General features: G+C 51.6%; 1 protein-coding gene across 3 annotated transcripts in view; it reads left to right on the top strand.

Moving 5' to 3' along the window:
• Window positions 1-13,427, top strand: part of BMP1 (bone morphogenetic protein 1) — an 87,620-nt gene that overhangs the window by 44,555 nt on the left and 29,638 nt on the right. For all 3 annotated transcript variants that reach the window (XM_050939891.1, XM_050939892.1, XM_050939893.1), the window contains exons 5-7: window positions 270-448; window positions 673-778; window positions 10,291-10,415. In XM_050939891.1, the coding sequence (XP_050795848.1) occupies window positions 270-448; window positions 673-778; window positions 10,291-10,415 (410 nt within the window). The remainder of the gene's footprint in view (window positions 1-269; window positions 449-672; window positions 779-10,290; window positions 10,416-13,427) is intronic.

Genomic DNA, 13,427 nt, shown 5'->3' with positions numbered 1-13,427 from the left:
CGATTGCAGACCCCTGCCCATCTAGGGATCCTAGGATGATGGATGAAGCCCTAACTCTAACCCCAGACCATTTAGCGCCAGGGGCAGTGCATAGCTTTAAGGCCATTAACCCATTGGAGACTGGCATATCAGCACCTCTCCCTGAGCCCTGCCCTCGGAAATGGCAGTGATCAAAGAGTTAAGGAGAGTTGCTGATTGGCTGGCTGATCTCATTCCTGCTACGCATGGGGTTCGATGGGGCTCTTATTCCTCCTCCCCACCCACCCCAGGTGCTGCTCCTATGTGGGCCACAGAGGAGGGGGACCCCAGGCCATCTCCATTGGCAAAAACTGTGACAAGTTCGGCATCGTGGTTCATGAGCTGGGTCACGTCATCGGCTTCTGGCACGAGCACACGCGCCCAGACCGGGATGACCATGTGTCCATCGTCCGGGAGAATATCCAACCAGGTAAAGGCCCCTGCACTCCTCTCTTCTACACTCCTCTCCACTTCCCTCTTTGTCTATCCTCCCCTTCCCTTCTGCCCCACGCCCGGCACCCTTAAGGATGGAACTGGGAAGTAGCTGGCAGTAATCAGCCCATTCTCGTGGCTTATCCAGGTTCCCAAGCCCTTCCCCACCCGCTGTTGCCTCCCTTGCTTTATTCATGCCTCCGTCTCTCCCGGTTTCCGCAGGGCAGGAGTATAACTTCTTGAAGATGGAGCCTGAAGAGGTGGAGTCCCTGGGCGAGACATATGATTTCGACAGCATCATGCACTATGCCAGGAACACCTTCTCTAGGTCAGAGTCCAAGGAGATGTTGCTTCAGTCACTTGTTCAGCCCACGTGCACATAGAATCATAGAATATCAAGGTTGGAAGGGACCTCAGGAGATCATCTAGTCCAACCCCCTGCTCAAAGCAGGACCAATTCCCAACTAAATCATCCCAGCCAGGGCTTTGTCAAGCCTGACCTTAAAAACCTCTAAGGACGGAGATTCCACCACCTCCCTAGGTAACCCATTCCAGTGCTTCACCACCCTCCTAGTGAAAAAGTTTTTCCTAATATCCAACCTAAACCTCCCCCACTGCAACTTGAGACCATTGCTCCTTGTATTGTCTTCTGCCACCACTGAGAACAGCCAAGCTCCATCCTCTTTGGAATTCCCCTTCAGGTAGTTGAAGGCTGCTATCAAATCCCCCCTCACTCTTCTCTTCTGCAGACTAAATAACTCCAGTTCCCTCAGCCTCTCCTCGTAAGTCATGTGCCCCAGCCCCCTAATCATTTTTATTGCCCTCCACTGGACTCTTTCTAATTTTTCCACATCCTTCTTGTAGTGTGGGGCCCAAAACTGGAAAACAGTACTCCAGATGATGCCTCACCAATGTCAAATAGAGGGGAATGATCACGTCCCTCGATCTGCTGGCAATTCCCCTACGTATACAGCCCAAAATGCTGTTTACTCATAGCCAGCTTCTCATCCACTGTAACCCACAGGTCCTTTTCTGCAGAACTGCTGCCTAACCATTTGTTTGCTAGTCTGTAGCAGTGCTTGGGATTCTTCCATCCTAAGTGCAGGACTCTGCACTTGTCCTTGTTGAACCTCATCAGATTTCTTTTGGCCCAATCCTCCAATTTGTCTAGGCCTGGCCTCTCCTACAGTAGCTTCTTTGTGAAAGCCATGCCTTGAGCCCTAGCCCTCTTTGATACCCTGTGGACCTGCCACAGGGATGAGCCTCACCTACTGCGTGAGGCATACAGGCTAGGATGAGATTCCCAGCTGGGCACTGTCTGCTGGCTTGTTGGCCAGGTCAGGCTAGGATAATTGTCCCTTCTGCCCTGGGAAGAGGCCTGAGGGAACCAGAGGCCTTTCTTAGGGGATGGGGGTTAAAGAAGCCAGGGGATGTAATAGGGAGGGAATTCGCAGGAGGAGGCAGAGAAAATTCCTTGACTCAGGCTTCTGCAGGTGAGCAGCTCCTGAGGAGCTGCAGAATTAGACCCCTAAGCCCAGTTCATTACTGGCATCACTCCACTGACATTAGGGAGGGATTCCTTGTCCGTGTGTGCCAGGTGATGAGCTAGCTATGGCTCTAGGGAGGTTCACCATCTCCCCTCTCTGAGGGAAAGCCAGGAGGGTACTCTTCTAAGGCAGCTGGGCACAGACAGACTCTACAGGTCTCGCTCCCCAGCCGGCGCTGCCCAGTGTCCCCACACAAGCTCTCCCACAAGTCCTAGCCTGGATTAGGCAGTTGGGGCTGCTGACAACATGCAGTGGCCAGAGTGGAGACGGAGAGCGGAGAGCGGCCAGAGAGAGAAGCAGCCGCCTTGGTCACCTGGCAGGAAGTCCACTGATGGCAGAAGAGGGGAGGAAATGGGTTGGGAGGTGCAGCCTCTAGCAGGGAGGCCTGCAGCCAAGGGCACTGAGAAGGAGAGGAAAAATAATCGGTGCCTCTGGGACATTCCTCCAGAATCTCAAGGCACCTCCTGATCAAGGTCCCATATGGAGGCAGCGCAGGGCCACCCGGGGGGGGGGCAAGTGAGGCAATTTGCCCAAGGCCCCAGGCCCCGCAGGGGCCCCCATGAGAGTCTTTTGGGGCCCCTGGAGTGGGGTCCTTCACTCGCTCCAGGGGCCCCAGAAAACTCTCGCGGGGCTGGGCCCCCTGCTGCTGAACACCCCAGGCCCCCTGAATCCTCTGGGCTGCCCTGAGGCAGCGTCCTTCAGGGGGCTGTGCCAGAGGGTCATTTGAGAGCAGCTCCTGAATCAGCCTGAGCTAATACTCCAGTAAAAGCCCATCCCAAGGCAGGCCCAAGCAAACTACTCTGTCAAAATAGTCCTGGCAGCACTTACAAGGGCTGGCCAAGGCCTGCTGCCTCCTAGGAGTCAGGAGTAAGAGTTGAGTGTTTACCTTAGAAAGGCAGGGGAAGTGCAGAACTGGGCCTGGAAAACCCCTCATTGTCCTGGGGAGAAGGCTATGCTCTCCCAGGCTGCACACTCCTGCCTCCTATTCTTCCCTTCTTCATCCCTGATTCAGTAATTCCTTATCCACAGCTGCTGTGGAAAGCCATATAATAGGGTGCCTAGGTACTAGCTTGGGGGGAGAGAGAGAGGAAGGAAGGAGAAATCAAAAAGCTGTATTTAATAATGATACCCAGCTCTAAGATAACCATTTAGCTGCAGTATTGAGGCTTCTCCTGTGTCTTCTGCCCTTGCCAATGCAGGATTGTTCCCTGCCGTATATTCTCCAGGGTTTGTCCCATTTGGGTTTCAATGTTTCAAACTCATGGGGCTCTTCCTCATTACCAAATGTTTCCTGCTCTTCAGCCCCAGTTTCTGCAGGTCAGGTGTATCTCATCCCATCTCCCATGGCCATGAATGAATCTCTCTAACCCCTCCGTGATCGCAAAGCTGGGGTCTCCTCCGAGGTGCATTGGAGCAGAGAGAGAGAGATGCACAGAATGTATTCTCACTTGCAGCAAGCCGTGTTTGAATCCTGATTAAATGCATGAGAAATCCCCTTAGGAGAAGTTCACCATCTGGCACAGCCGCAGCCAGGAAAAGGGCTTTGAAAATACAAATCGCTAATTACTGTATCTCACTGATCGCTGGGAGCGAGCCAGCGGCACCACATCTGGATTTGCCGCCGCAGCCTGACTGCACTGCGCTGCAGCCCACCTCCCAGCGGGTTGTGTCCTTGCATGCTATGAGCTGACGATGTCCTCTGCTGAGCCTGTGGGCTCCAGATTATCCCTCCTTTTGTTGCTGCTTTTGGGCTTGTCTGTCTTTTCCCTGGGGAGGTTGGCTCAGCAGGTGAATCGCAGGTTGTGAATTCCTTTCAGCCGAGCCCGTCGGTGTGTGCTTTGCAGACGCGTGTCACTGCAGGCTACGAAGGTGCAGCTGGTGCAGTTTCTCGTTGCTCTGTGTTTGTGTTGCTGCCTGGCGTGTTTCAGCCGGTACTATTGCCAGTTTCATCCACGCTGCCTGGGACGTGCTGCTGGGTCTTGCTTTCGTAAGAGACACACAGTGTTCTCCAGATGGCATGAACCAAACCTACCCAAACCACCTGTTATCTGTAATGGAGGCAGGTCCCTCTGGCTATTTACCATGGAGTATAACAGGACAGGGGTCCAGATACACGGAGTCAGGCCTGAGTTAGTATGGGGGTTCCCTTCCACTGCTGGGTGTCAGCGTATTCAGTGAAACCAGCCAGGCTCAGGCCCCCATTCAGCAGATGAAGAAGCATGTGTCCAGTCTGTTGCAGTGACGTCAGCAGGACTACCTGGGTGCATAAAGCTGGGAAGGTGCTTAAGTGCTTTGCTGAATCAGAGCCTGCAGCGTCCTAACTAAGCACTTTAGTTCTACTGGCTCACATTTTCAAAAGTCGCTAGCTAGGGCAGCCTGAACCAATGGGAGGGGTCTTGGCTCTATTCCCAGCTCTACCACTGACAGACCGGGTGACCTTGGGCAAGTCACTTCACCTCTCTGTCACACCTTCCTTTTCTGATTTAGGTTGTAAACTCCTCTCAATGGTGCCCCAATCTCTAGGTGCTACCATAATAATTTGAGGTGCCTTTGTCTTTTGGTCCTCAACTCGGGACCTCTCTTTGCAGAGGTGTTGAGGACTCTCAGCTCCAATTCAGGGGAGTAGGGGATGCATGCATCCATCTTCTCTTAACCAAGAGAGGATAGAAATTCCAGATGAATTCTGCAGAATTCTCCACCAGTTGGACACCAATTCTTCAGGCACCCTGAAGGAGGGGAAGGATTTGAACAGTGTCCTGCTGATCTGGGAAACTGGACATCTGCCCATTGCTGGGTGAAGTGACATCTGCAAAGCCACAGCAGCCTTGATTGCTGAGAGGTCCTGGCCCTCCATCAAGAACTTTGCATAATCACAGTTGCTCGGCACATTTTTTTTCATGAAAGCTGGGCCCTGGAGGCTCGATATGGGACAGACGCTTGGGCTGCTCCCTCATGATTCATATTCCCAGGATCATTGGCAACTCGCGCCATGGTTACTCACTGCAGAACCGGCTCTGAAATTTCATCACTTATTTTCCATCTCCAGCCAAAGCCTTTTGAGGAGGAAAAAGGCTGGACATGGAGCATCCTCTAGGAGGATTTGCCACACATGGTGGTGGTGGTGCTGCTGCTGCTGGTAGAGAATGTCCCATCTGCCTTGCCTTGTGCTGCTCTTTTAAATTCCATTGCCTCTCCCATCTTTGCCCTGGCTGCCAGATGAGAGTCCCTGCCAACTGGGTGAAACGTGTAACAATAACTCCACGGGCCAGGAAAGCATGCCTGCAGATCACTCGAGATGACAGGATGGAAACTATCGAGAAATAAAAGCCCCCTCTCTCCCTCCCCCTCCCCCCACATGCTCCTCCTTCCAGATTTAAACACGTCCATATGGTAACAGGAGCAGGGAAAGATTCCGTTCATTAATGGCAGAGTCCTGACCCGTGGGGGAGAGAGAGCCCAAGCTGCTTGCACAGCCTCTCTCTGTCTCAGTGCCTGGTTCTCATTCTTTTTCATTTTCCTCCATTTCCTCTTCCTCTCATTCTTTCATTTTCTCTCTCTCGGGGTATGTCTACACTGCCACAGTGCGTCAGGCCTGGTCTGCACTGGAAAAGGAGGTCGGTTTAACGATGACGTGGGTCAGAGCGTGAAAAAGGCATACCCTCGAGTTACGCCGACCTTTTGAAGAGGTGGATTAATGACAGCGATGGGAGCAGTTTCCCCATCACTGTAGTAACATGACTCCCTAAGAGGCAGCAGCTAGATAAACAGAGGAATTCTTCTGTCAACCTAACGCCATCTGCCCCAGGGGTTAGGTCAGTATAGCCACATCCTAAATTCCCTCTAAGCTGTGCGGCCATCTATTAAGCCCCAGCCAGGGAAAAAGAGCCCCTACCTTGGCCTGGCCCAGCCATGTCAGAGCTGCCGCAACTGGGGAGAGGTGCACCTCTCCCCTAGCCCCGAGCTGCTGTGGCAAAAGGGGGCAGAGGGGAGTCCTCTCTCCCCACCGCAACCCCTGGGCAACCTGCAGCCCAAACCCCTCATCCCCGGCCCTACACCAGAGCCCGCACCCCAACCCTCTGCCCCAGCCCTAAACCCCCTCCTGCACGCCAAACCCCTCATCCCTGGCCCTGAGCCTGTACCCCCAGTCAGAGCCCTCATCTCCCCAACCCTCTGCCCCAGCCCTGAGCCTCCTCCTGCATGCCGAACCCCTCATCCCTGGCCCTGAGCCTGTACCCCCAGTCAGAGCCCTCGTCTCCCCAACCCTCTGCCCCAGCCCTGAGCCCCCTCCCACATCCCTCATCTCTGGCTCCACCCTAGAGCCTACACCCCCAGACAGAGTTTTCCCCCTTCCTCCTCCCGAACCCCAACCCTCTGCCCCAGCCCTGAGCCCCCTCCCACACTCCGAACCCCTCGGCCCCACCCCCACCATAAGAATTTTGTTGTGTGCACTAATATGGAGGTGCTGTGTCACACAGGGTCATGACACGCATCACCTCCATATTGGTGCACATAACAAAAGTCATCCTGCCCATGGACATAAAAAATTAGAGGAAACACTGGCCACATCTCTCAGAAGTGTAGACTTTTCACATCCCTGAGAGACGAAGCTTTGCTGGTGTAAGTTCCCTGTGTAGACAGGTCTTCTGTTCCTCTTCCACACACATTCTCACTCGTTTTCTCTCCTCCTTTTCCTTGCCCTGTTTTATTCTCGCTCTTTCTCTCTCTCTGGCTGGCTTTAGCCTACCTAGCAGCCTGTGGGCACCATGGAATTTGCTCCCTATTGAGTGGCTTCTGAGAAGAGGCAAGAAATATAGACACCAAAGCACAGGGCATAGGATGGGCCAATGCTGTGTCTGCAATACACTTTGGGCCCAATCCTGCTCCCATTAAAGTTGCTAGGGAAACTGCTGTTGCCCCAGGATCGGGTGCACTGGCGTATCAGAATGTAGGGGTGTTCATCACTTTGGTTTGGGCCTTGGGGGAGGCCCTCCAGGAAAGCTGAGTGCAGGAGCCTTGCCCTCCGGGATGGTGTGTCTGTGGGGAAGATCCTGCCTTCTTCCTGGAGAGCAGTTGGATTAGATGGTATGAGAGACAAGGAGCTTCCCAGCTGGCATCCTGCCGTCCACCTTGGTGATAGGAAGTGAAGCCGCTTCCCTGACCCGCTCCTGTTTGTGGGATGAGCTCAGAACAGAGGTGGGATAATCCCCTCAGACCACAGCCTGGCCCATGAACAATCCCTCTCCACTCTCCCTGCAGGGCACTCCTTTGGTGGTTTTGGTCTCTGGTGACGACAAAAGCTTCTGCCCCCCCCTGCTCCCCCTGGAGGTTCTCCCAGCATGTCTTGGCTGCCCTGCTTGCTGGTGGCTGGCTTTCATGACAGATCCGCACCCTTGTTTACATTTTGGTGTATTTTCACGTTTGGTTGTGAAATGGCGAAGGGCCATGGGGAGCTGCCCTGTTCCGTACAGCTGCTGCTGGCTGGTCAGGATTATGCATCGGGTCACTCCAAAGGCACATACTTCATGCAAGCAGCATCGCAGATGAAACTAGAATGCAGGACCCCCTCTGCTCTCACCACTAGGCCTCACTCCCCTCCCAGAGCTAGGGTTAGAACCCAGGAGTCCTAGCTCCAAACCCCCTCGGCTCTAACCATTAGACCACTTTCCCCAAACAAGACTCACCTTAATTGGGAGATTGCACAACCCCACCCCAGCCCTGCTGCTCCCACTGCAACCCAGGTCTCAGTCTCTGACTGGCAGATGAGTTAGCTGCCCCTGTCCTCCCACCAGCTGCATGCAATCCTGTTCTTCCATCAGTACGGGCTTCCGGCCTGTTTGACTCACTTTCCTTCACATATACAAGGAGCACTTTAATTACAGGGGTGTGTGAGCTGTTTTTAGCAGCTTGCCCCTTCTTTTCCCTAGAACAGAGCTGACGTCTGCTTGGAACTTTACAGCTATGCCACTCTTCCTGGGGCGTGGTGTGTGACACCCACACACGATCCCAGGGGAGGAAGCAAGCCTATGTATGAGAGAGTTCTGACCCAGCTGACTTGATGTGGTCCCCACAGGTCAGGCCAGACCCGCATCCCCAGCTGTGCTCAGCTAGGAGTGCTGCTGCTGCCATTACACTCCTCCTGATTCAATTTCAGCCCCCTCCCCTCAGCACCTTTCCCCACACACTTGTGATTGTTACCCCTGGATGGCTGATTTAAAGCTATGTGTTTCTTATGGTCTCCTGTCGGCCTGGCCCAAAGCAATGCAGCTCCTGCAGAATTGTCCCCGTCCTGCCCCCTGAGCTGCTGTCCCAGCAGGGCCGGCTCCAGGCACCAGCCCAGCAAGCAGCTGCTTGGGGCAGCCAACAGTGAGGGGCAGCATGTCCGGGTCTTCAGCAGCAGGTCCCTCACTCCCTCTCAGAGCAAAGGACCAGCCGCTGAATTGCCGCCGAAGACTGAAGTGGTGGCAGTAGAGCTGCAGATTGCGATCACGGCGTTTTTTGCTACTTGGGGCGGTAAAAACCCTGGAGCCGGTCCTGTGCCCCAGCTCCATCAAGGGACTGGTGTCAAAGCAAACTTCACTCTGGTTGATAACCGATGATTCTGCTGACTGTAGCAATGCCATGGCTGGTACTAATGCTACCGATAACTGATGATACTGCTGACCATAGCAATGCTAATAGGATGTATAGCACTATGGTGCTATAATATTAATACTGTTGTTCATAGAATCATAGAATATTAGGGTTGGAAGAGATCTCAGGAGGTCATCTAGTCCAACCCCCTGCTCAAAGCAGGACCAACACCCACTAAATCATCCCAGCCAGGGCTTTGTTAAGTTGAGCCTTAAAAATCTCTAAGGATGGAGACACCATCTCCCTAGGTAACCCATCTCAGTGCTTCATCACCATCCTAGTGAAATAATGTTTCCTAATATCCAACCTAGACCTCCCCCACTGTAACTTGAGACCATTGCTCCTTGTTCTGTCATCTGGTACCACTGAGAACAGCCAAGCTCCAGCCTCTTTGGAACCCCCCTTCAGGTAGTTGAAGGCTGCTATCAAATCCCCCTCACTCTTCTCTTCTGGACACTAAATAACCCCTGTTCCCTCAGCCTCTCCTCATAAGTCATGTGCCCCAGCCCCTAATAATTTTCATTGCCGTCCGCTGGACTCTCTCCAATTTGTCCACATCCCTTCTGTAGTGGGGGGACCAAAACTGGACACAGTACTCGATGTGTGGCCTCACCAGTGCCAAATAGAAGGGTATAATCACTTCCCTTGATCTGCTGACAATGCTCCTACTAATGCAGCCCAATATGCCCCTAGCCTTCTTGACGACAAGAGCACACTGCTGACTCGTATCCAGCTTCTTGTCCACTGTAATCTCCAGGTCCTTATCTGCAGAACTGCTGCTTAGCCAGTACTGTGACTACTACTACTGATAAGTTGCAACACTACTGAGAATAGTTGTAGAAAAACCACTACAAAATGCTCCTGCTAGTACTAATAATACACATGTAATAATACTACTTAACATTTCTAAGATAGTTTTCAATACTATTGATAGTACTATAAATGCTGCTATTACCACTTCTAATCCTAGCTCTAATACGCAATGCTACTTGTAATACTGCACTACTAATAGTACTATAGTAACAGTGCTAGTGTGGTTTCCCTACAGCCTTTGGGGCCATTACTGTATGATCCTGTGGTATGTGTTCTGCTCCTCTCGCCTTCCTCGGTGCTGTTCCTTCCCATCTGCTTCTCCATCCACCTTTTCTCTTTCACCCACTTGGTCCTAAAATCTCCCACAATGAAGCTGCGCTGTCTCCTGAGCGAGCGACTGGTACTTCTCCCCCCTTCACACCACCAGTCATTCCAGGAAATAACTGAGCTGAATTTTTGTGGCACCTTCTTTGACTGTGTGGCCAGTGAGGGTCTGGGCCATGTTCGTCTCTGGGATAACTCCACTGACTCCAGCCTCTCACCAAGGGCAGTGAGCGGGGTTTGCTGTGCCCATGTACAGCTTAGACATGAGCGGACCTGGATCTGGCATGCCCACCGAGCCTCGCTTAGGTTCTCAGACTGGGCCTGGGTGTGCTACCGAGGCAGCATGCTCGGAGAAGAGGGCAGGAACCTTCCCTGCTCTGCAGCCAGTTTGGACAGCAGGAGAGCCCTGCATGGAGCCCATGAAATATGAATTTCTGCTGCAGGTGCCACTTTGCTATGGAGGACCCAGGGGAGCTGAGTAGCTGGCGTCATCCATTCCCCTCACCTCTCTCTGCTCTTGTTCCAGGGGGGTTTTCCTTGATACCATCAAGCCCAAATACAATGTGAACGGGGTAGTGCCCCACATCGGCCAGCGGACTCGACTCAGCAAAGGGGACATAGACCAGGCACGCAAGCTTTACAGATGTCCAGGTAAGAGCCACTGGCTACTCAGTATCCAAGGTGGGGGTAGGGTAAGTGCAGAATATTCATCTGCCTGCTCGGATCAAGGGAAAAAGGGCAACATAGAAACCAGCTACACTAGCCTGATCTGATACAGTATTATTATTACTGGTATTACAGTAGCATCCAAGATCCCAGCTGAGTTTGGGGCCCTGTTGTGCTAAGTGCTGTACATACACATAAGTCAGGGACAGTGCCTGCCCTGAAAAGCTTGCAGTCTAAATAGAGGAGGCAGACAAAGAGTAGGAAAATGGGGTATTATCTCCATTTTACAGAGGGGAAACTGAGGCACAGCGAGGTTTTCCCCCAGGGAGTCCATTGCAGAGGCAGAAATTGAACATGAGACCACAGGAAATCTTAACCACATAACCCTTCCAGTTGAAATTGTTCAAATTTTGAAATTTCTGCCAAAAAAAATCAGAATTTCAAATTTTTGACCAAAAAAATTGACAATTTTTTCACCAATTCTGCCTGGTTTTCAATCAACCATGGAGTGACTAATTTTTTACCTTTAAAATTTTTTTTGACATAACTTCAAAGAAAAATAAACAATAAAACCAGGGAAATAAATAAATAGCAAGAAAGAAAGAAATTTAAAAAAAAACAAAGCCCAGCTCAAATACACACTGCTGTGACCGCAATCAGAATGTGGCACCATTCTTTATAGATCTGTAGTGTATTTTATTCTAGCTGAGCCACACACCTATTTTGTTTGTCTCCTAGCTGCATGAATGTAAAATCTTTGCTAAGGACAACTCAGAAAGGAGTTTAGAGGGCAGAGAATGAGTCAGTGACCCGTAGGGAGTTCCACTGGGAATGGAATCACAGCCTCCGATTTGGTAACACCAGCTGGAGTGAACTGAGCCTGATGTCCCAACCCCTTCCTTGTATGTTATGTCCCCCGGGTTCTGACAACATGCTCTGATCTGACTGCTTCCCACTGCTTTATGAATGGAAATAGCATGACATAACCCAAGTCTGAGAGCCCAGTCTGGACCGACAGCTCCTATCTTCACCAAGGCTTTGGAGACCGTCCAGCCATCCCCGGCTCTGACGCCAACGATTAAACAGATGTCAGGAAGGAAGGCAGGGACAAGTAGTCAAGAGAAGAGCCGGGAGTGTGTGAAACTTCTGGTTCCCATTTGATTCCTGAGTCCTTGTCAGGCCTGGAGATCCCAGACAACCGGACTCACTCACCCTCTGTGTTCACAGAGAGGTCAAAGGCTTGTAAACAGAATGGGCTTGTTTTTCCACCAAGGAGTTCAGTGATGGCAGCGGGAACATTTCTGAAGGGAATGATGAGTCAGTGCCAGGGAATAGGAGGTGGTATAGCAGAGGGGGAGCTTCAGGGTGTGGAGAGCACGGGGCTCAGGTAGCAGGGTAAGATTGAGGTGCATTGACAGAGGTGGGGTGGGTAGCCCAGAGCTGGAATAGCGACAGGTGCAGTGGGACAGGATTGAGGTGCTCCGGCAGAGTTGTGTGTGGGGAACTTGAACCCCACCCTCGTTTTGTCTGGCTCTAACTGGTGCTGATCACTTCAGGGGCCACTCCATTTCCCCTAAATACAGTCAAAACAGAATGAAAATAAAGATGATAAAAATCTGCTGAGTTTCCTGAGCCCTAGATGGGCCCTTTCTGCTGCTTTCTCTGGAGCCCACCTAAGAGAGGTCGGCAAACTCTGTTATAAACCTTCCCCCTTGTGCCTTGCGGGTTGCTGCAAGCAGAGGATGTTACAAAGAACCAAAGCAAGTGTCAGGCAAACAGAATGGGGCTCTGGAGTGCCACCCATGAAAAATAGCCATGGAGACACATGCCTTGTGACAAGTGCCTCACCAGCTTCCCCCACTCCCAGCTGGCAGGGTGTTGATGGACAAGACAGGCTGGCCAACAGCTGTCAGTCTCCTGTCTTCCCTGGGGCTTCCTGCAGGCATCAGAGCGAATATCTTCCAGCTGGTTTTCCTGATGTGCATGGTGTTACCATGTGGCCCATCTGGCTGCGGAGGCGATGGGGTCAGTAATGGGAATATTGTTTTGCAATGTCAGTGAGAATGAGTCGATTTTGCTGACACCATTGAATTTCCTAACAAGTTCTGTTTGGCTGCCTCATTGCACTCGGTGCTGTACATACACATAGTAAGAGATGACCTCTGCCTCAAAGTGCTCACAATGTAAATGGACAAGACAGACAAAAAAACAACTGAGATCCCCGTTGTACAGGTGGGGAACTGAGGCACAGAGAGGGAAAGTCAGCGGAGTTACTCCCAGTGCAGCCCAAGATCTGAACCTAGCCCTGTGAGCCAAAGAACAATGCTGTGTAGGAGCCAGGGCACCTGGGTTCTATTCCTGCCTCTGTCACTGACTGGGCTCGAGCAAGTCATTATCTGTGCCTCAGTTTCCCCATCTATGAAATGAGGGTAATACCACGCTCTTTGGGCCAGAGGGGAGTGGAGTGCAAGGTTGAATTCATCAATGTGTGCAAAGTGTTTTAGGATCCTCAGGTGAAGGTGCTAGAAATGGGTAATGTATTTACAGGGCATCTATGGTAGACGCTATGGTGACCGAGGCATTACAAATGTATGTGATATCTAAGTACGCTACAGATAACAGACTGAGATCCAGAAATCTAGATGGACCCTGACTCAGGACAGGAGCAGACCCTGCAGAAATCCCTGCTGTTTAGAGATAATTTTTACAGTGGCATAAAATGAGACGTGCCTTATTTTTGCTTCTTTATAATGGAGAAGGAGGCCTGAAACGAGGTTTTTTTTGTTTTTTGTTTTGTTGATTAATCCCATAAGTAAGGAGGAGTGACATCTCTTCTTCTGTTTGTTTGTCTCTTTGTTTTAAATCGAAATTCGGGTCCGCTCTTAGGTGGAAGACTCTATGGAGGACTGGAGAACTAGGGAGAACTATGACATCACATAGGCGAGGAGAGCTCAAGTTGGGCAATTGTGTGGAGAAGGGATTTTTAGTCAAAGACCT

The sequence above is a fragment of the Gopherus flavomarginatus genome, chromosome 2 (genome assembly GCF_025201925.1).
Source record: "Gopherus flavomarginatus isolate rGopFla2 chromosome 2, rGopFla2.mat.asm, whole genome shotgun sequence".
Lineage (NCBI taxonomy): Eukaryota > Metazoa > Chordata > Testudines > Testudinidae > Gopherus > Gopherus flavomarginatus.
Note: the sequence above shows the minus strand (reverse complement) of the source record. Positions and strands in the feature narration are given on the sequence as shown.